This window comes from Miniopterus natalensis, chromosome 8 (genome assembly GCF_054644295.1).
Source record: "Miniopterus natalensis isolate mMinNat1 chromosome 8, mMinNat1.hap1, whole genome shotgun sequence".
In the NCBI taxonomy this organism is placed as follows: domain Eukaryota; kingdom Metazoa; phylum Chordata; class Mammalia; order Chiroptera; family Miniopteridae; genus Miniopterus; species Miniopterus natalensis.
Window position 1 is genome coordinate 36,307,449 of NC_142088.1, and position 14,401 is coordinate 36,321,849.

Genomic DNA, 14,401 nt, shown 5'->3' on the forward strand with positions numbered 1-14,401 from the left:
AGTCTTTGACTCACGAAATTAAATAGGATTACTAAGGGTTCAGGCTTCTCACCTGTTTTTAGAGATTAAGGAACACCTGTTTGTACCCATTTTTTTTTATTCACTCAGATACTATATTAACTTTTCCTATTAAAGCATTCTTGAGATTTCTGAGTTCCTCCCTTTAGCTAAGAATAAATAAAACTTACTTCCAATACTTAATAAACTAAGTGATCTCTGAAAGTTAGTTATATTCACGATTCACTTTTCTTTGATAAACCCCTTAAATCATTTCTCTAGTTGTGTTTTTATATGAGCTCACTTCACCTTTTGTGAGAAATTATTTGTATAAAGTTAAATAAATAAATAAATTTTATAGTTCTTGATAAAATACACTGTGTGTTCTAATATGCACATTATACGTATTGTCTAATTCTAGTTGGGATACCAGAAACACAGACTATCTTCTAATAATTGTAAATTCATAAACATTACACTCTAGATATGGGGACTGGCTAATGTTTGTATTATACACAGATTCCCAAATTTTGTGAAGAAAACGAGGCATACTTCACATGAAAACTGCTTCAGGGTCACCCTTTTCTTTTCTTTGCACTGATGATAGCCTAAAATAATGGTTAACAAAGATTTTCAATTAGTAGACTAACCTAGTCTTCTCCGTGGACTCCTGCTTCAAACATTTGTCCACGTTATAGGAGATCGGAGAAATCCCAAGACTGTTGTAGGCAAGACAGCCTAGGCTGGATAAAAGCGTAGCGTAATGCCCACCATTCTGAATGTCCATTCCGGATTAATTATTCAGGTTTGAAATAACTCCCCCTCTTGCCCAGGCCTGTAAGACTGTAGCTTAGCTAAGGATGGCAGCAGGGCACAGTGGAAAGAGCATGGGCTTTGGAATAACGTAGGCTTGGGGACAAAGCCTGTTCTGTCCCTTACTCTGTGGTCCTGGATGAGCTGCTTAACCTCTCCTCATCTCTACAACGATGATCTCATTCTTGCTATATAGAATTCTTGAGAGAAATAGAGATGATGCCCGAAGAGCAACTAGCAAACTCTCTAGCATGTAGTGGGCTCTCAGGGATCAGTATCCATGATGTGATCATGCGATAATGCTGTACAGGATTTGCGAGTAAAAACCCAAAGCTCCTTCCTTTAATTTGGATAAGAAATCTGCAGCCAGAAACCTCATGTCATCAGTTCAATGTCAACTTAAGTCATCATTTAAAAATGTACTCCTTCTTTCAAGTCCATTGCTATTTGTTGCTTTAACACTGTGTAAGGCACATATTGTAAATCACGTTTAAATGAATGTGAGTCATGCCCCATTTATAATGTCAACAGAATTTTAATAGCTTCTTCATTTATTTTTCTGAATACAGATTTCCAGCAATTGCAGCAAACAGTATTTTTACATTGTCTTTTTATAGTAGAAATACAATTCTACATATGCTGTTAACTGCCTCCATGTGGGTCTGTGTAGCTATATTCAGAGTTATATTCTTATCCAGGAAAGGGGATTTATATTCTAGAAGCATGCATGATTCATAGGCCGCGTGGGAATCTATTTTGGTTCTTCTTTGTTAGGACATTTTGAATAATTTTCTTCATGCCATGTAATCCAAACTGATATATTGTTTTCATGCTTTTCAGGGATTATTTTGTTTTGTTTTTTCTCTGAAGCATGTAGAGGTTGAATGAAGAAAAAATAAAAACCCCACCATAATTATATAACGCACGAGATGCGTTTATGTAAAGAGAACTTGAAGCAGCTTAGGTTTTGAAAGGTGAAAGAAATATTTCTGAATTTTTAGTCAGATTCTAATCATTTGAAACTCCGTTCTCCGTTACTTTACTTAGGTTACTTGTTGGTTTCAGAAAACCATAAGAGATTTACGGGAACAGAGCCTCGGTTCATCACTTTCAGAAAATGAGGAGCTAATCCGTAAGCACGAGGAACTGAAAATGAAAGCAAAGGTAAGAGACACATTAAAAACCAATTGAAACATTCAGGGACTTCCCTGGAATCTGCTTCTATAGGTAATTTAGAGGAGCAGTAAAAGCTCTCTTTGAATAACCCACTATTTAGCATTAGCTAATACACTGCCCACTGACTGTTCTTCTGGAATAGTAATGAACAAAGCAACAGCTTCTAGAGCAAAACTACCTTTTTTTAAGGGCCTCTGTGTCAGACACTGTATTTAGTATAAGAGATGCATTATCTAAATTATCACAACCCCCTAAGGAGTAGGTATCATTCTCCCCATTTTACAGATCAAGACAAACTAAAACCAGAGGCTTAGAGAAAAGGTAACTTTATCAGTGTAATATACCTTGTCAGTGGCGGAGTTGGAATTTGATTGCAAGTCTCACCTAACGCCGCTGTACTCTGCCAGCTTTCTAAAACAATGGTTTTCTACACCGAGGTCTCATTACGCTCTCACTTTTATGATTTCCAGGTATAGTTTCCTTTGCTGTTTCCATTTATATGTCCCTAGTTCTTTAATGTGCTTCACAGTTCTTGCTTTTGTACAAATTAATGGCTACCAGCTGGGCAATGACTTGTAGGTGTTTGAATGTGCAGAATGGACCCATGAAGTGTTGAAAGCAAGAGGGGCGGAGCAGCCACATAACAGTGCTCGCCTCTGCAATGTGTCTTGTTGTTTGGAAATTAACTCATTTGCGTACGTGGGGTTTATAAGTACTTTCCAAAGTTCTTTACAGGTGCTCCATTTGGATCTGCAAGAAAACAAAAGTCTATTTGCAGTAGACTGAGTGGGAACGGTGAATACTTGAATCACTCTCAAGGCTTGGGGAATTTTCTGTTATTAATATGTTGGGTAGCTGATAGTTGTAGGTACAGCTTAGTCAAGAAGCCCTGGAAAACAGTGGGCCAGCACTACTAGACAATGGGTGACAATACAGAGGACAAATGAAATAAATATTACATGCTTGGGAGGGTGGGATTTGGGTGGGGGCAGGAAAGGCAGTAGGTTGAATTTACCTAAACTGAAGTTTCCTCATAGGGATCATGATGCCCTTGTTTGTTTTTGCTTCTCTTTGAACACTGCAGTATACATAGGTATTCCAAGTGTTTGCTTTGAGTATGTGCTTAACTGGTAAAAAGACGCAGTTACAAAGACTTACGACTGATGATTTTTTAAAGTTCTTTATAAATTTTCAGCATTTGGTTTGTCTACTTACAAAATTTTTTAAAAATTATGCAACAGTTTATTCTGTGTGTCCATCAAGTTTTATCAGTGAAAATTCTATCAAAACCCCTAAGTAGTAAGCACAAGAAACAACCTGAATTGCATACAGTAGTTTCTTCCTTTAAAACAAACAAACAAAATTGGCATGTTCACATAATATGCGCATTCTTCTGGGCTATATTCGCTGCAGACGTGGGCTGTGGTTTCTCATAGCCCTGAGGACAGTTGGAGTAGAATATTCAACATATAACCTTAGTCCTGGTAAGACACAGTTTTATCATACTTTACAGTTTACATTTGTGGTGCTGATATCCATAAATAGAAAAACAGAGATATTCTCTCCATTGTTATCCCAATGTTACAGACATAAGGGGTTTAAGAAGTAAAATTTTAATCATAAATATTATATAAAGTGCATCATAGAAAGTTTCTAAACTATGAGGCAAATAAGTGAATCATTCAAACCAAAGATAGCCATTATTAAGATAACCATTCTTAATATTTTTGTACATTCCCTTTCAATTTTTTCATACACAAATCTAGAAACACAGAGCATAAGAATTATGCTTTTTTATTTTAACTTTATCATAACCTTTCACTGCAAAATACTTCAGTATATGGATGAATTCAGATTGTAGGATTACACATTTTGATTATGTGTCAAAGCTAAACCATATGACTATCCAAGCAAATATTATTTTTAAAAGGGTACAAATTCCTGATAAACACCATTATGTTCCAGACAAATCAACTGCTTCTTTTCAAGGTCCTGAGCCACTCAGAAACCAGTTACAAACCCTACTGAGAAGCTGAGTATTAAAGCATACTCAAATAAGTAGTTTTTGAGCTGAACTGGTTTTGGAAATTGAGGCAGAGAAAACTGTTTCTCTATGTCATCCTTGAGAGTAAATTTATTTTCTAAAAAATGGTATTAATTTGCTTTGCTGGGAGTTCCTGTTTTATTACTTACCTTGAAGCATTCTTTATGGGATGAGATTTTCCATCCAAACTGTGGTCTGGCCAATGGAGCACCCAATCTCAATACCGTCTTTAAAGATTACCAAAATATTGAATAGCTAGATTGGCTCAACCCAATAGACATGAATACTCAAACACAACTTATTGATAAAGTGGTTTTGAGACACTTGCCATCATTTGGGACACTAGATAATTCAATGGCAAGATAACTGGTTATTTAAGGCAGCTAGGGCCCCTGAATCATATGGGTTGAGAGGGACCCCATCAGTGTAAATGTAGAGGATGGAGTGGCGTTCTGCCTGGGTGATCCAGGATGGCTTTCCAGAAGAATGGGGTTTGAATGGACGGATGGGATAGGAGCAGTTGGTAAGGAGAGGGTGGTTGTTCCAGAATAAGGCAAAGTAATGATCAGACCAGTTTGTCAATGACAAGAGCTCTCTGGGTTAAGAGAAGAGAGACTAGGGAGAGTTGTCCCAGAGGTTATACTTGTCTACAGCGGTTCCATAGGAAAGAAATGCTAACCAGCAGGGATCATTCATTACAGGGAAGGAAACTTCCATAGGCTGAAAACTAGAAGAGCTTCCTGAGGCTGTGGAAGGTGGGCCTTGGTGACCTCAAAACTCGCTTTAACTTTCAGATTCCATAAAGAAGACAGAATTTACAATATCAGTTGTGCTTGTTATATTTAAAGCATCATGAGTGTAAAAAACACTGTTTCAGAGCTGGTCAGACAGAGTGGAACTGACTGAAAGGGGAAATGAAAACATTTCTGAAAAGTAGAGACAGTATCTCACTCATCTGGGCATTCCCAGTACTAGAACAGTGCCTGGTATAAAAGGGTGTTTCATTCACGCCTAATAAGCCCTTTTAACTGTGAAGACGAAAGAAACATTCTTTTGGTTTTTTTCTATGGTTTTCTGGTGACTTTAGATAACCACCTAGTCTCCTTTTACCTATCTATCCATTCGTTATCTTTATTTGTTTATTTAAAAAAATTTGCGTCCCCAGAACAGAGTTACACAAACTTTAATTCATCATAAATTTCTGGCTTGGCCATTCTCTAGCTTTACTTTATTATCTCTCCCTTCTTTCTCTATCCCCCTCATATTTCCACTCCCATAGGCACCCACTCTCATGGGTTCGATATGTGTTTTTAGACACATTGCTATTCCTAAAGTATATACAGTTACATGTTTTCAATTTGCATAAATGGTGCTAAGGTATAGATCTCATTGTTTCTTCCCATACTTCTGCCTTCATCTAGTTTACATGGCTCCTTGTGTTCTTCACTGCGGTGACACCTAGAAGCAGTGTGATTTTGGAAAGTTCTATCACGTAGATAATCGATGTTCTACTTCTCCCCTTTATCATTACTGCCCACATTTCTCTATCCCTTCTTAGTACCTGATCTTTTAGTTCACTGATTGTTCTACCAAACTCCTGTTATTCAGCCCTCCTGCCAAATTCTTCAATTTGGCCATATTTTTCATGCCCAGTCCCTCACAGTGATTCTTTTTCATAACTGTTTTTTTCCCCCCTGCTTCAGTCATCTAATGTTCTTCCTTATATTTTAAAGTATACTTTATTTATATATTAAATTTTGGGTCTTTCTGGTTCATTAGTTCCATTTCCTCTGATGAGTTGCTGGGGGGGCATGGTGCAGAGGTTTCTGTTGTTACAATTATGGTTCAACCATTTCCAGTTTGCCCCTCTACCCCAGACAAAGGAGGGGACCGCTTGGAGGTCCTCCCAGTGATTGGACTCTGGACCCTGCTTTGTTACAAGACCCATTTTCCTGGGTTATATTCTATCCAGCTCACATGGTGGAGAGTTGGAGCAGGCACATTAAAAAGCAGGTCAGGTTGCTTATTTCTCAGATATTAGCTCTCAATGGGCCAGGTTCCAGTGCTACCCTCATGTTGTTTCTCTCCTCTGGCTAGTCCTCGGCTAAGCTAGTACTTTTTATTCTAAAAAGCACATTGACAAACACTGATGAGGCAGGTGGCTAGAGAAAGCATCACACCAGAAAGTTCTTACCTGGCTTTAGCTCCTGTCTATGGCATTCAACCTTATTCTATTCCAGATGGCCAGTGACCCTGACTCTGAGACTCAACCACCTTTTAGCTCCTCAAGGAAGGTTCTCTTATCTGTAAACTTTACTTACACTTGTTGGCCTTTACCGGAAGGACCAGCTACATAATTTATAGAGCTCAGTGCAAAATGAAAATATAGAGGTTTACTTTAAAAATTATTGAGATTTTGATGCAGCAACAGCAGAACATCAGCCCAAGCATGGGGCCCTTCTGAGCACAGGGTCCTGTGTGATGGCCCAGGTCACTGGCTGAAGAAGCTCATCCTATTGACAGTGTTAAGATCTCTGGAAGGACCTAGCACTAGCAACCTTGGATGGTTAAACATTTTCCTTAGCTACCTTTGCTTACCTCTTCTGACCTCGACTAGCAAGTTTTCTAAAAATAGAGATTATAATGCTATAATGGGTTGCATCTACATGGAAAAAAAACCCAGGTTGAAATTCCTGCTCTGTCACTCCAATCTTGCGTACACTTGACTTCTCTGAATCAGGAAGAGCCTAGCCATGAAAGCTCAATGAGAAAATATTTGTGAGAACATCTACATTTTAATAGTAGCTCTAAAAATGTTGTTTACTTTCCCATCTATGACGTAAATGTTCAAATAGTTTTCATCTGTGGTTTTTCAACAGTCTCATTCCTTGTTCTTAGAGAAGGATTCCAATTTTATGTGTCCTTAAACAGGAAGAAGCATATTACATTTTGGACTTTTATTTGGGTGTATGAGGAGAAAAAGGGGGAATGTTCTTTTCAAAGGAGATTTAACATAGAAATAAGGCCTCAAGCTGAGGATTCGTTAGTGAGATTCATGTAAATAATCTGATACCCTAGGGAAAGTAGGTGTTTCTGCTTCCCACAGCTAAATCAAACAGCAGGAACTGTTCTGTGTTGCTTATTAGTCTACTTAATACATTCTTTCTAAAAAAACTTTTTTGAAAATGTTTTCAAGACATTTTTTTTATCACTTTTTGGTGGAATGCATTCAAATAAGAAATATAGTGACTTTCCTATCTCTTAATAAATGTGATACCTTATTCAGAATGTGCTGAAATAATTTAACTAAAAGATTTGTTAATATAACCTTTGACTATGAGTAATTGTGTTAAATTATACCTTCTTTATTAAATATGAAAAATATTTTCCTTTTCTATATGTAACAGGTAAAGAAATAGCAGACATGGATGATTATAAATCACCTTTTGGTTAAGAACCTTAAATACTCTTAGATTTCATCATGTATCGATTTGATGCCCCAAGGCTTTAACCTTTGGAGCTCAGAGTTAGTTGCGGGCTGTATTAAAATAATATGTAAACAAACACTTTCTTTTTATCTCCTTTGAGGAGGCATAATCATACCTTCTTCCATACATCAGAAATAATGTTCATATAAAAACAGGCTTCAGGAACCAATCTGTTTTTCCTTTGGGAGGGAAACTTTTCCTCTTCCCGTTTGCCTCCAGTGATTGGGGGCCTGCAAAGTAACTGACAATAGATAAACAGGAGTAAAGACAGCCTTATTTTTATAGATGCACAGGGGAGCTCCCGATAATGGAAAACTTGTGTAATAGCCCAAAGTAAAGGTTTATGCATGTCCATTTAAGGAAACAGGAGTTGTTAGGGCCTGAGTGGGAGAGTTTGGAAGGTTCTGTTGGACTTTTTGACGTCAGTGGAGTGGGGGCAGTCTGTCTTCCAGCTGGAAGTTTCCCAGGGTAGGGTTTATGGCAGCTGAATCTGTACTTCCTGGCACTAAGGGTGTCTTTTTTCTTTCTTTCTTTTTAAAATTTAATTTAATTTATCTTTATTGTTGAAAGTATTAGATGTCCCCCTTTTTTCCCCATTGACCCCCTCCACCCCTCACCTGCCCCTCTGGCCTTCACCACACTATTATCTGTGTCTATGGGTTGTGCATATATGCATTTAAGTTCTTTGATTAATCTCTTCCCACCCATCTATCCGCCCCTGTCTTCCCTTTGAGATCCCTCAGTCTGTTCCATGCTTCTATGTCTCTGGGTCTATTTTGTTCATCAGTTTATTTTGTTCATTAGATTATACATATGAGTGAGATCATGTGATACTTGTCTTTCTCTGACTGGTTTATTTTGCTTAGCATAATACTCTCCAGGTTCCTCCATGCTGTCTTAAAAGATAAGAGATCCTTCTTTTTTACAGCTGCGTAGTATTCCATAGTGTAAACATACAACAGCTTTTTTATCCACTCATCTACTGATGGGTACTTGAGCTGTTTCCAGATGTTAGCCATTGTAAATCGAGCTGCTATGAACTAGGGATGCATATATTCTTTCTGATTGGTGTTTCAGGTTTCTTAGGATGTATTACTAGAACTGGGATCACTGGTGGATCAGTCTTCTTTCAATCAGGAAGCCCTCTGGGAAGGGTTCCTGTGTTTTCAGGAGACAGCTTAAGTTTAGGTAATATTTCTTTCTGTGGCTGCTGATTGTTTAGACATTTTCAGTTTAAAGTAATTTTCATACCATTGTCCTCTCACTTCTATAGTTCCAGCTGTTGGTTCAGTTCAGCCCTTTGTAGTTGGTGCACACTAGAATAACTCAGGAGCTTTGAAAAAATACTGAAGTCTGGATCTCATGTTCAGAAATTTCATGTGGTTTGTTTGGGGCATTAGGTTTTTTTTTTAATTCATCGCCAATCTTAAACTGTTGAAGTTTTTATCAAAAAAGAAATCCAGATTTTCCACTCCTAAAAAAACCCCTGGAATATCTGGCAATATTAAGTTCACCTTCCCATATAGACACAGCAGCTCTTGGCTGGAGGCTGGTATAGCTATTTCCTTTAGAAAAGGTATGTGCACTCCAATTTGCCACAGGTCTCACCATTCCTTTTTACCTCCCTCCCTTCCCACCTCTGCTTTACTTATTCACATTATGTGCCTGGCCCCTTTAAGCATTTGGAATTGATTTGTGATGGGTAATATGGTACTATCCAAGTGGAGTAGTGACTTAAAACTGATTTGCATTTTAGAACATTAATTTGGAAATAATGTGAATGAAAAAAATGAAAAAGTGATACTGAAGTCAGGAAAGTCACTTAGAAAACTGTTGTAGTTTAAGAGTGGCTTTAGGTGGGGCATTAATGTCTTTTTGGGATGGAGGTAATTAATGCTCATTTTAAAGGCTCAAAGGAGATTTATAGCTTTGTTATTCAAGGTGTGGCTCCCAGAAGCAACTGCAGCAACATCTAGAAGTCTTAGAAATGCAGACTCCCAGACTCCACCTACCAAACCTATTGGGTCAGAATCTGCATTTTTAACCCAGAGAATTTGAATTGACATTGAAGCTTAAAAGTCATGGACTTAGAAGTTTGTCCCAAATATTTTATGTAGGTCCGTATTCTCCTTGACTTTCACGGATGAATAGGTATTATTTATAAAGTCATGGAGTAACAATAATTTTTGAAGTTCTGGGAGAGAAGCAAACTGAAAACCGTGTATAGAAACATCATCTTCAATGTTTTAATATAGTAAAAACTCACATTCCTCAGATTCAAGATTAAAACCATCTTCCATGATTCATCATCTAATCCGATTTTCCAAATCATTGAAAATATTTTCCAGTTGTTGCTGGGTGATTTAATAAATTGGATTTGTGATCTTGGCTTTAAGTTTCTTCAAAAATATTATTTAGAGGTCCTAAAAGAATACCAGTGCCTAGGTCCCACAGAATCTTTATCTAGAGGGAAAAGTCAAGTTTAAAGTTACAAAATATTTATAATTATGAGATGAAGAAGTAAAGCAGAATCTCTTGCAAGCTTATTTGAATAATTTAAATGCATAATTACCATCATAGAAACACAGCGAGAAAGTGGACCTTTAAAATATGTTTATTGTTTTATTTTTCTGATTACATAATACTGAAGAAAATTAAAATCACTCATAGTGTGTAAGTGTATATGAAAATGAGAAGGAAATAGAAAACATACATAATATTGAGTATTCCAAAACTGTGGTTTTGCTGCTTTTCTGAGCCTGGAGCTGAAATACAACTGAGGCCTAGATGCTATCGTTAGGGAGGAAACTCTCAGGGGATCTAAACCACATGACTAGTGATAGGCTGGGGGAGGATAGGTTCCCCTGGGGACAAGGTTCTTGTTTTCCCAGTTTTGTCCCTTGCTAGGCATATGGGGCTTTCTGCCTTGGTGAGTTTCTGTACCTGAGTTTCTGTACCTGGCCCACTGTCCTTGCTCTGCTCGTGTCTGCAGCTATATTATACATGTGAGGCAGCAACACAGTATCTCAGAATATGGCCGTGGAGCGAATGGTATACTCGCAGCGCCTCCAGTTAAATCCCTGCCGCTCTGCTTATTGCTGATGAACTCTTGGGCAAATTTCTTGCATATCTGAACCTGGGCCTTCTCTTTTGTGAAAGAGGGTAATAATTTTATCTAATTGATACAGTCGTTGTGAGGATTAATTATGTTCTCTTACGACAGTACTTAGCACATTGCCTTGCACAGTACAACCACAACATAATATAAGCTTTTTCTTTCAAATGGTGGTAAAGCAAACAACATAAAATTTATCTTTAGTGACTTTTAGTGTATTTACACTGTTGTATAACTATCACCACTATCGAATTCTAGAACATTTTCATGACCCCAAAAAAGACCATACCTATCAAACAGTCAATCCCTTCCTCTCTCCTCCCAGCCTCTGACAATCATTAATCTGCCCCTCTGACTCTATGGATTTACCTATTCTGAATATGTCATATAAATGGAGTCATACAGTAAGTGGCCTTTTGTGCCTGGTGGGGAGATGTCCTGATCCCCATCTGTTGCTAGTGGGAGTGGAATTCTTGTGATATCCTGAGAAAAAGAATTTTCTGAGACTTGCATGGGAGAATGGGTGATTTTTTTTTTTTTAATTTGTGTGGAATTAAATCCCTGAGTTTCCAAGGCCCCCTCTACCTCAGTTCCATCACAAAAGAACTGTAACTATGCCTTTAATGGGGCTAGAATCAGAGCCAATGTCCAGAGTTTCTATTCCATGTTGGAGCAGTCCAATACATCATCAGGCTAGCTTGATTTGTGTTTCCTGCTCCAGTCCATCAGTCCATTGCATGAAGTCCACATGGCTGTACAGGTGAATTCAAGGAAGCAGGAGAGAGAGATCCCCATGAGCCAAGTGTCACAAGAGAGTGAACTCCTTCGTTTAGGGGATTATGTATTCCCCAATTTTTGTGGGCTTGCAGTGACCACGGCCATTCTAGCCAATCTTCTCTGTTCCTAAGTGTGACTGATAGACACCCTCTTCGTATCACTCCGACTTTACTGCGCATGCACCCATCTCCCCTTTGTTGGACCCCTTTCCCCAGTGATCTGCAGGGAATGGGCCAGTGGTTCCCTGAGGAGTGCACAGTTGCAGCTTCCTGGCAAAGCTGCCCAAATGACATGCCTATAATGTCTGGCCTTCCCTTTTTCTCCTTTCCTATTAATAACTAATTACAAAGGTATCACTTTCACTTTAATGTTTTCAAGGCCATTCCATGTTGTAGCATGTGTCAATACATCATTCCTTTTTTATGGCTGAAAATACATTCTATTATACAAATATACCACATTTTGTTTATCTATGCATCAGTTAATGGACACTTGGGTTGTTTCTACCTTTAGTCTTTTGTAAATAGTGCTGCTATGAACATTCACATAGAAGTTTTTGTTTGAGCACCTGATTTTAATTCTTTTGAGTATATACCTAGGAGTAGAATTGCTGGCTCATGTGGTATTTCTACATTTAATTTATTGAGGAATCACTGTACTGTTTTTTACAGCAACTGCACCATTTTATGTTCCCACCAGCAATGTACAAAGGTTTTGATTTCTCTACATCCTTGCCAATACTCATTTGTGTGTGTGTGTGTGTGTGTGTGTGTGGTGAATGTATACACACACTTTGCATAATTATAAAGGCAGTGTTTATTAAAATACATTTTATTTTAGCCATCTTAGTGTGTGCATGTGAAGTGTTATCTCATTGTATTTTTTTATTTGCATTTCCCTAATAACTAATAGCTATGAAACCATTGCCAAATCTGAGATCATAAAGGTTTACTCCTATTTTTTTCTAAGAATTTTATGAGTTTAGCTCTTATATTTAGGTTTTTGGTCCCTTTGAGTTAATTTTTATAAGGTGTGAAATAAGGGTCCAACTTCATTCTTTCACACTTCAGTTGTCCCAGCATTATTTGTTGAAGAGATTCTTCTTTCCCCATTGAATGGTCTTGGCACAGTTATCAAGAATAATTGACCACAGATGGAAGAGATTATTTCTGGACTCTCGCTTCCATTCCATTGATCTGTATCTCTATCCTTATGCCAATTTTACACTGTCTTGACTACTGTAGTTTTTGTAGTAAATTTTGAGATCTGAAAGTGTTAGTTCTCTAACTTTGCTCTTTTCCAAGATTGTTTTGGCTCTTCAGAATCTTAAAATGCAGATTCTGATTCATCAGATCTGCTGAATGTGGAGCCTGAGTGTCTGCATTTCTTACAAACTCCAATGTAATGTTGATGCTGCTGGTCTGTGGACCTCTAATTGTGTAACACAGGTTATGAAGGAAAGAACTGAAGATGAGTGAAAAAAGTTTGGTGATTGAATAAAAAGAAATATTGGATCATTGTAAGAACTGGGAAGATCTGAGTCTAAAGAAAGCTTTGAGTCTCTTAAGGGATGGGCATGATTGTCTGAGCTTAGTACTTGATTTCTTTTTATTGTTTGCATTAATTCCTAGAACTATTACTCAAATAATTGAAGATAAAAAAAAAGAATTTAAAATTTCCACCTGGCCAGGTATCTCAGTTAGTGAGTTTGATCTCTGGTCAGGGCACATACAAGAAGCAACCAATGAATTCATAAATAAGTGGAATAACAAATTGATGTTTCTCTCTTTTTCTCCCCCCCTCCTTTCGTCTCTCTCTCTCAGTCTTCCTCCCCCTCTCTCTAAAATCAATGTAAAAAAATTTTTTTAAAGCAGTCATTAAAAAAATAAAATCAATCAATAAATAAAATTTTAAGCAGCCATTTGAAAAAATAAATAAAATTATTCAAATTATTTTGAATGTCCCTTTTTTAAGAATAGAAACATTTCCCCAGAAATAGCACTTACATGAACTATTTAGTACAAAAAGAACTACTTATAGGTTTCTTGAGTGGTTCAGGGAGTACATAGCAATATCTAGAGTTCTTATAATAGTTTCTGGGTTATCCAAATATTTTCCAAGTGCTTTACAAACATCGTTGAGCTATTTTTTCTCATTGCGGCACACAGTAACTTGTATACAGAAGCTGACTATTCTGCTACTTGAACTTCATTACATCTCCAAATTTCTTCACTGCAGGTATGTGAAAAAATGGTAAAACCACTTTAAAACATATTGCTTCAGTAAATCTGCTCACATCTCTGATGATTATAAGGGAAACCTATAAAATGAAGCAGAGTGTTTCTTTGATAATGTTTCATCTAATTTGAAAAATAAAGTGGGGTCTGAATCAGAAATGTCCCAAGGCAGGAATTAAATGAATCTTCAAACAGTAAAGACACCTGCATTGGTGCATTTCAATTCCTCTGTCTTCATTTTAGTGAATAATTTGTTTTACTTGTCTGATTTTTTAATGAACTTCCCAATTAAAAGCAGATGTCATTTTTTTCATAAAATATAAGTTAGAAATAATGTCATTACTAACAGGCAAACTATGTATATATAGTATTAAGTTTGCCTGCAAGCACTGGGAAAAATCTATAAAATAGTGGAAACTTTACATTGGTAACACTATTGTAGCCTTAACTTGTGGGTTAATTTAAAGCTTAGTGAACCATATGCTTTCATTTCCAAGGGAAATTTGATTTAGAAAGTCCTTTGGAAATACTTATGCCCATCTAAGAAGGGGATGAGTTAAGAAAGCAAATAAAGAGTATTGTACTTTATGATCACTAGGTTTAAAACTACCTCCTGTCACTTTGCTTACAGAATCTTCACTAGCTCGTTAAGTTTAAATGCTTAGAAAAACTTTTTCTCTTTGTTAATTTTTTGTTGTGACTTTTACAAATATTCTTCATACATTCTTCCTCCTCCTGCTCCTCCTATTATTTG

The 14,401-nt window shown here is 37.2% G+C and overlaps 1 protein-coding gene across 1 annotated transcript in view; it reads left to right on the top strand.

Annotated features, from left to right (window-relative positions):
* Positions 1-14,401, top strand: part of CCDC141 (coiled-coil domain containing 141) — a 153,776-nt gene that overhangs the window by 53,992 nt on the left and 85,383 nt on the right. The window contains exon 6 of the mRNA XM_016210723.2: positions 1,858-1,974. Coding sequence (XP_016066209.2) covers positions 1,858-1,974 — 117 coding nt within the window. The remainder of the gene's footprint in view (positions 1-1,857; positions 1,975-14,401) is intronic.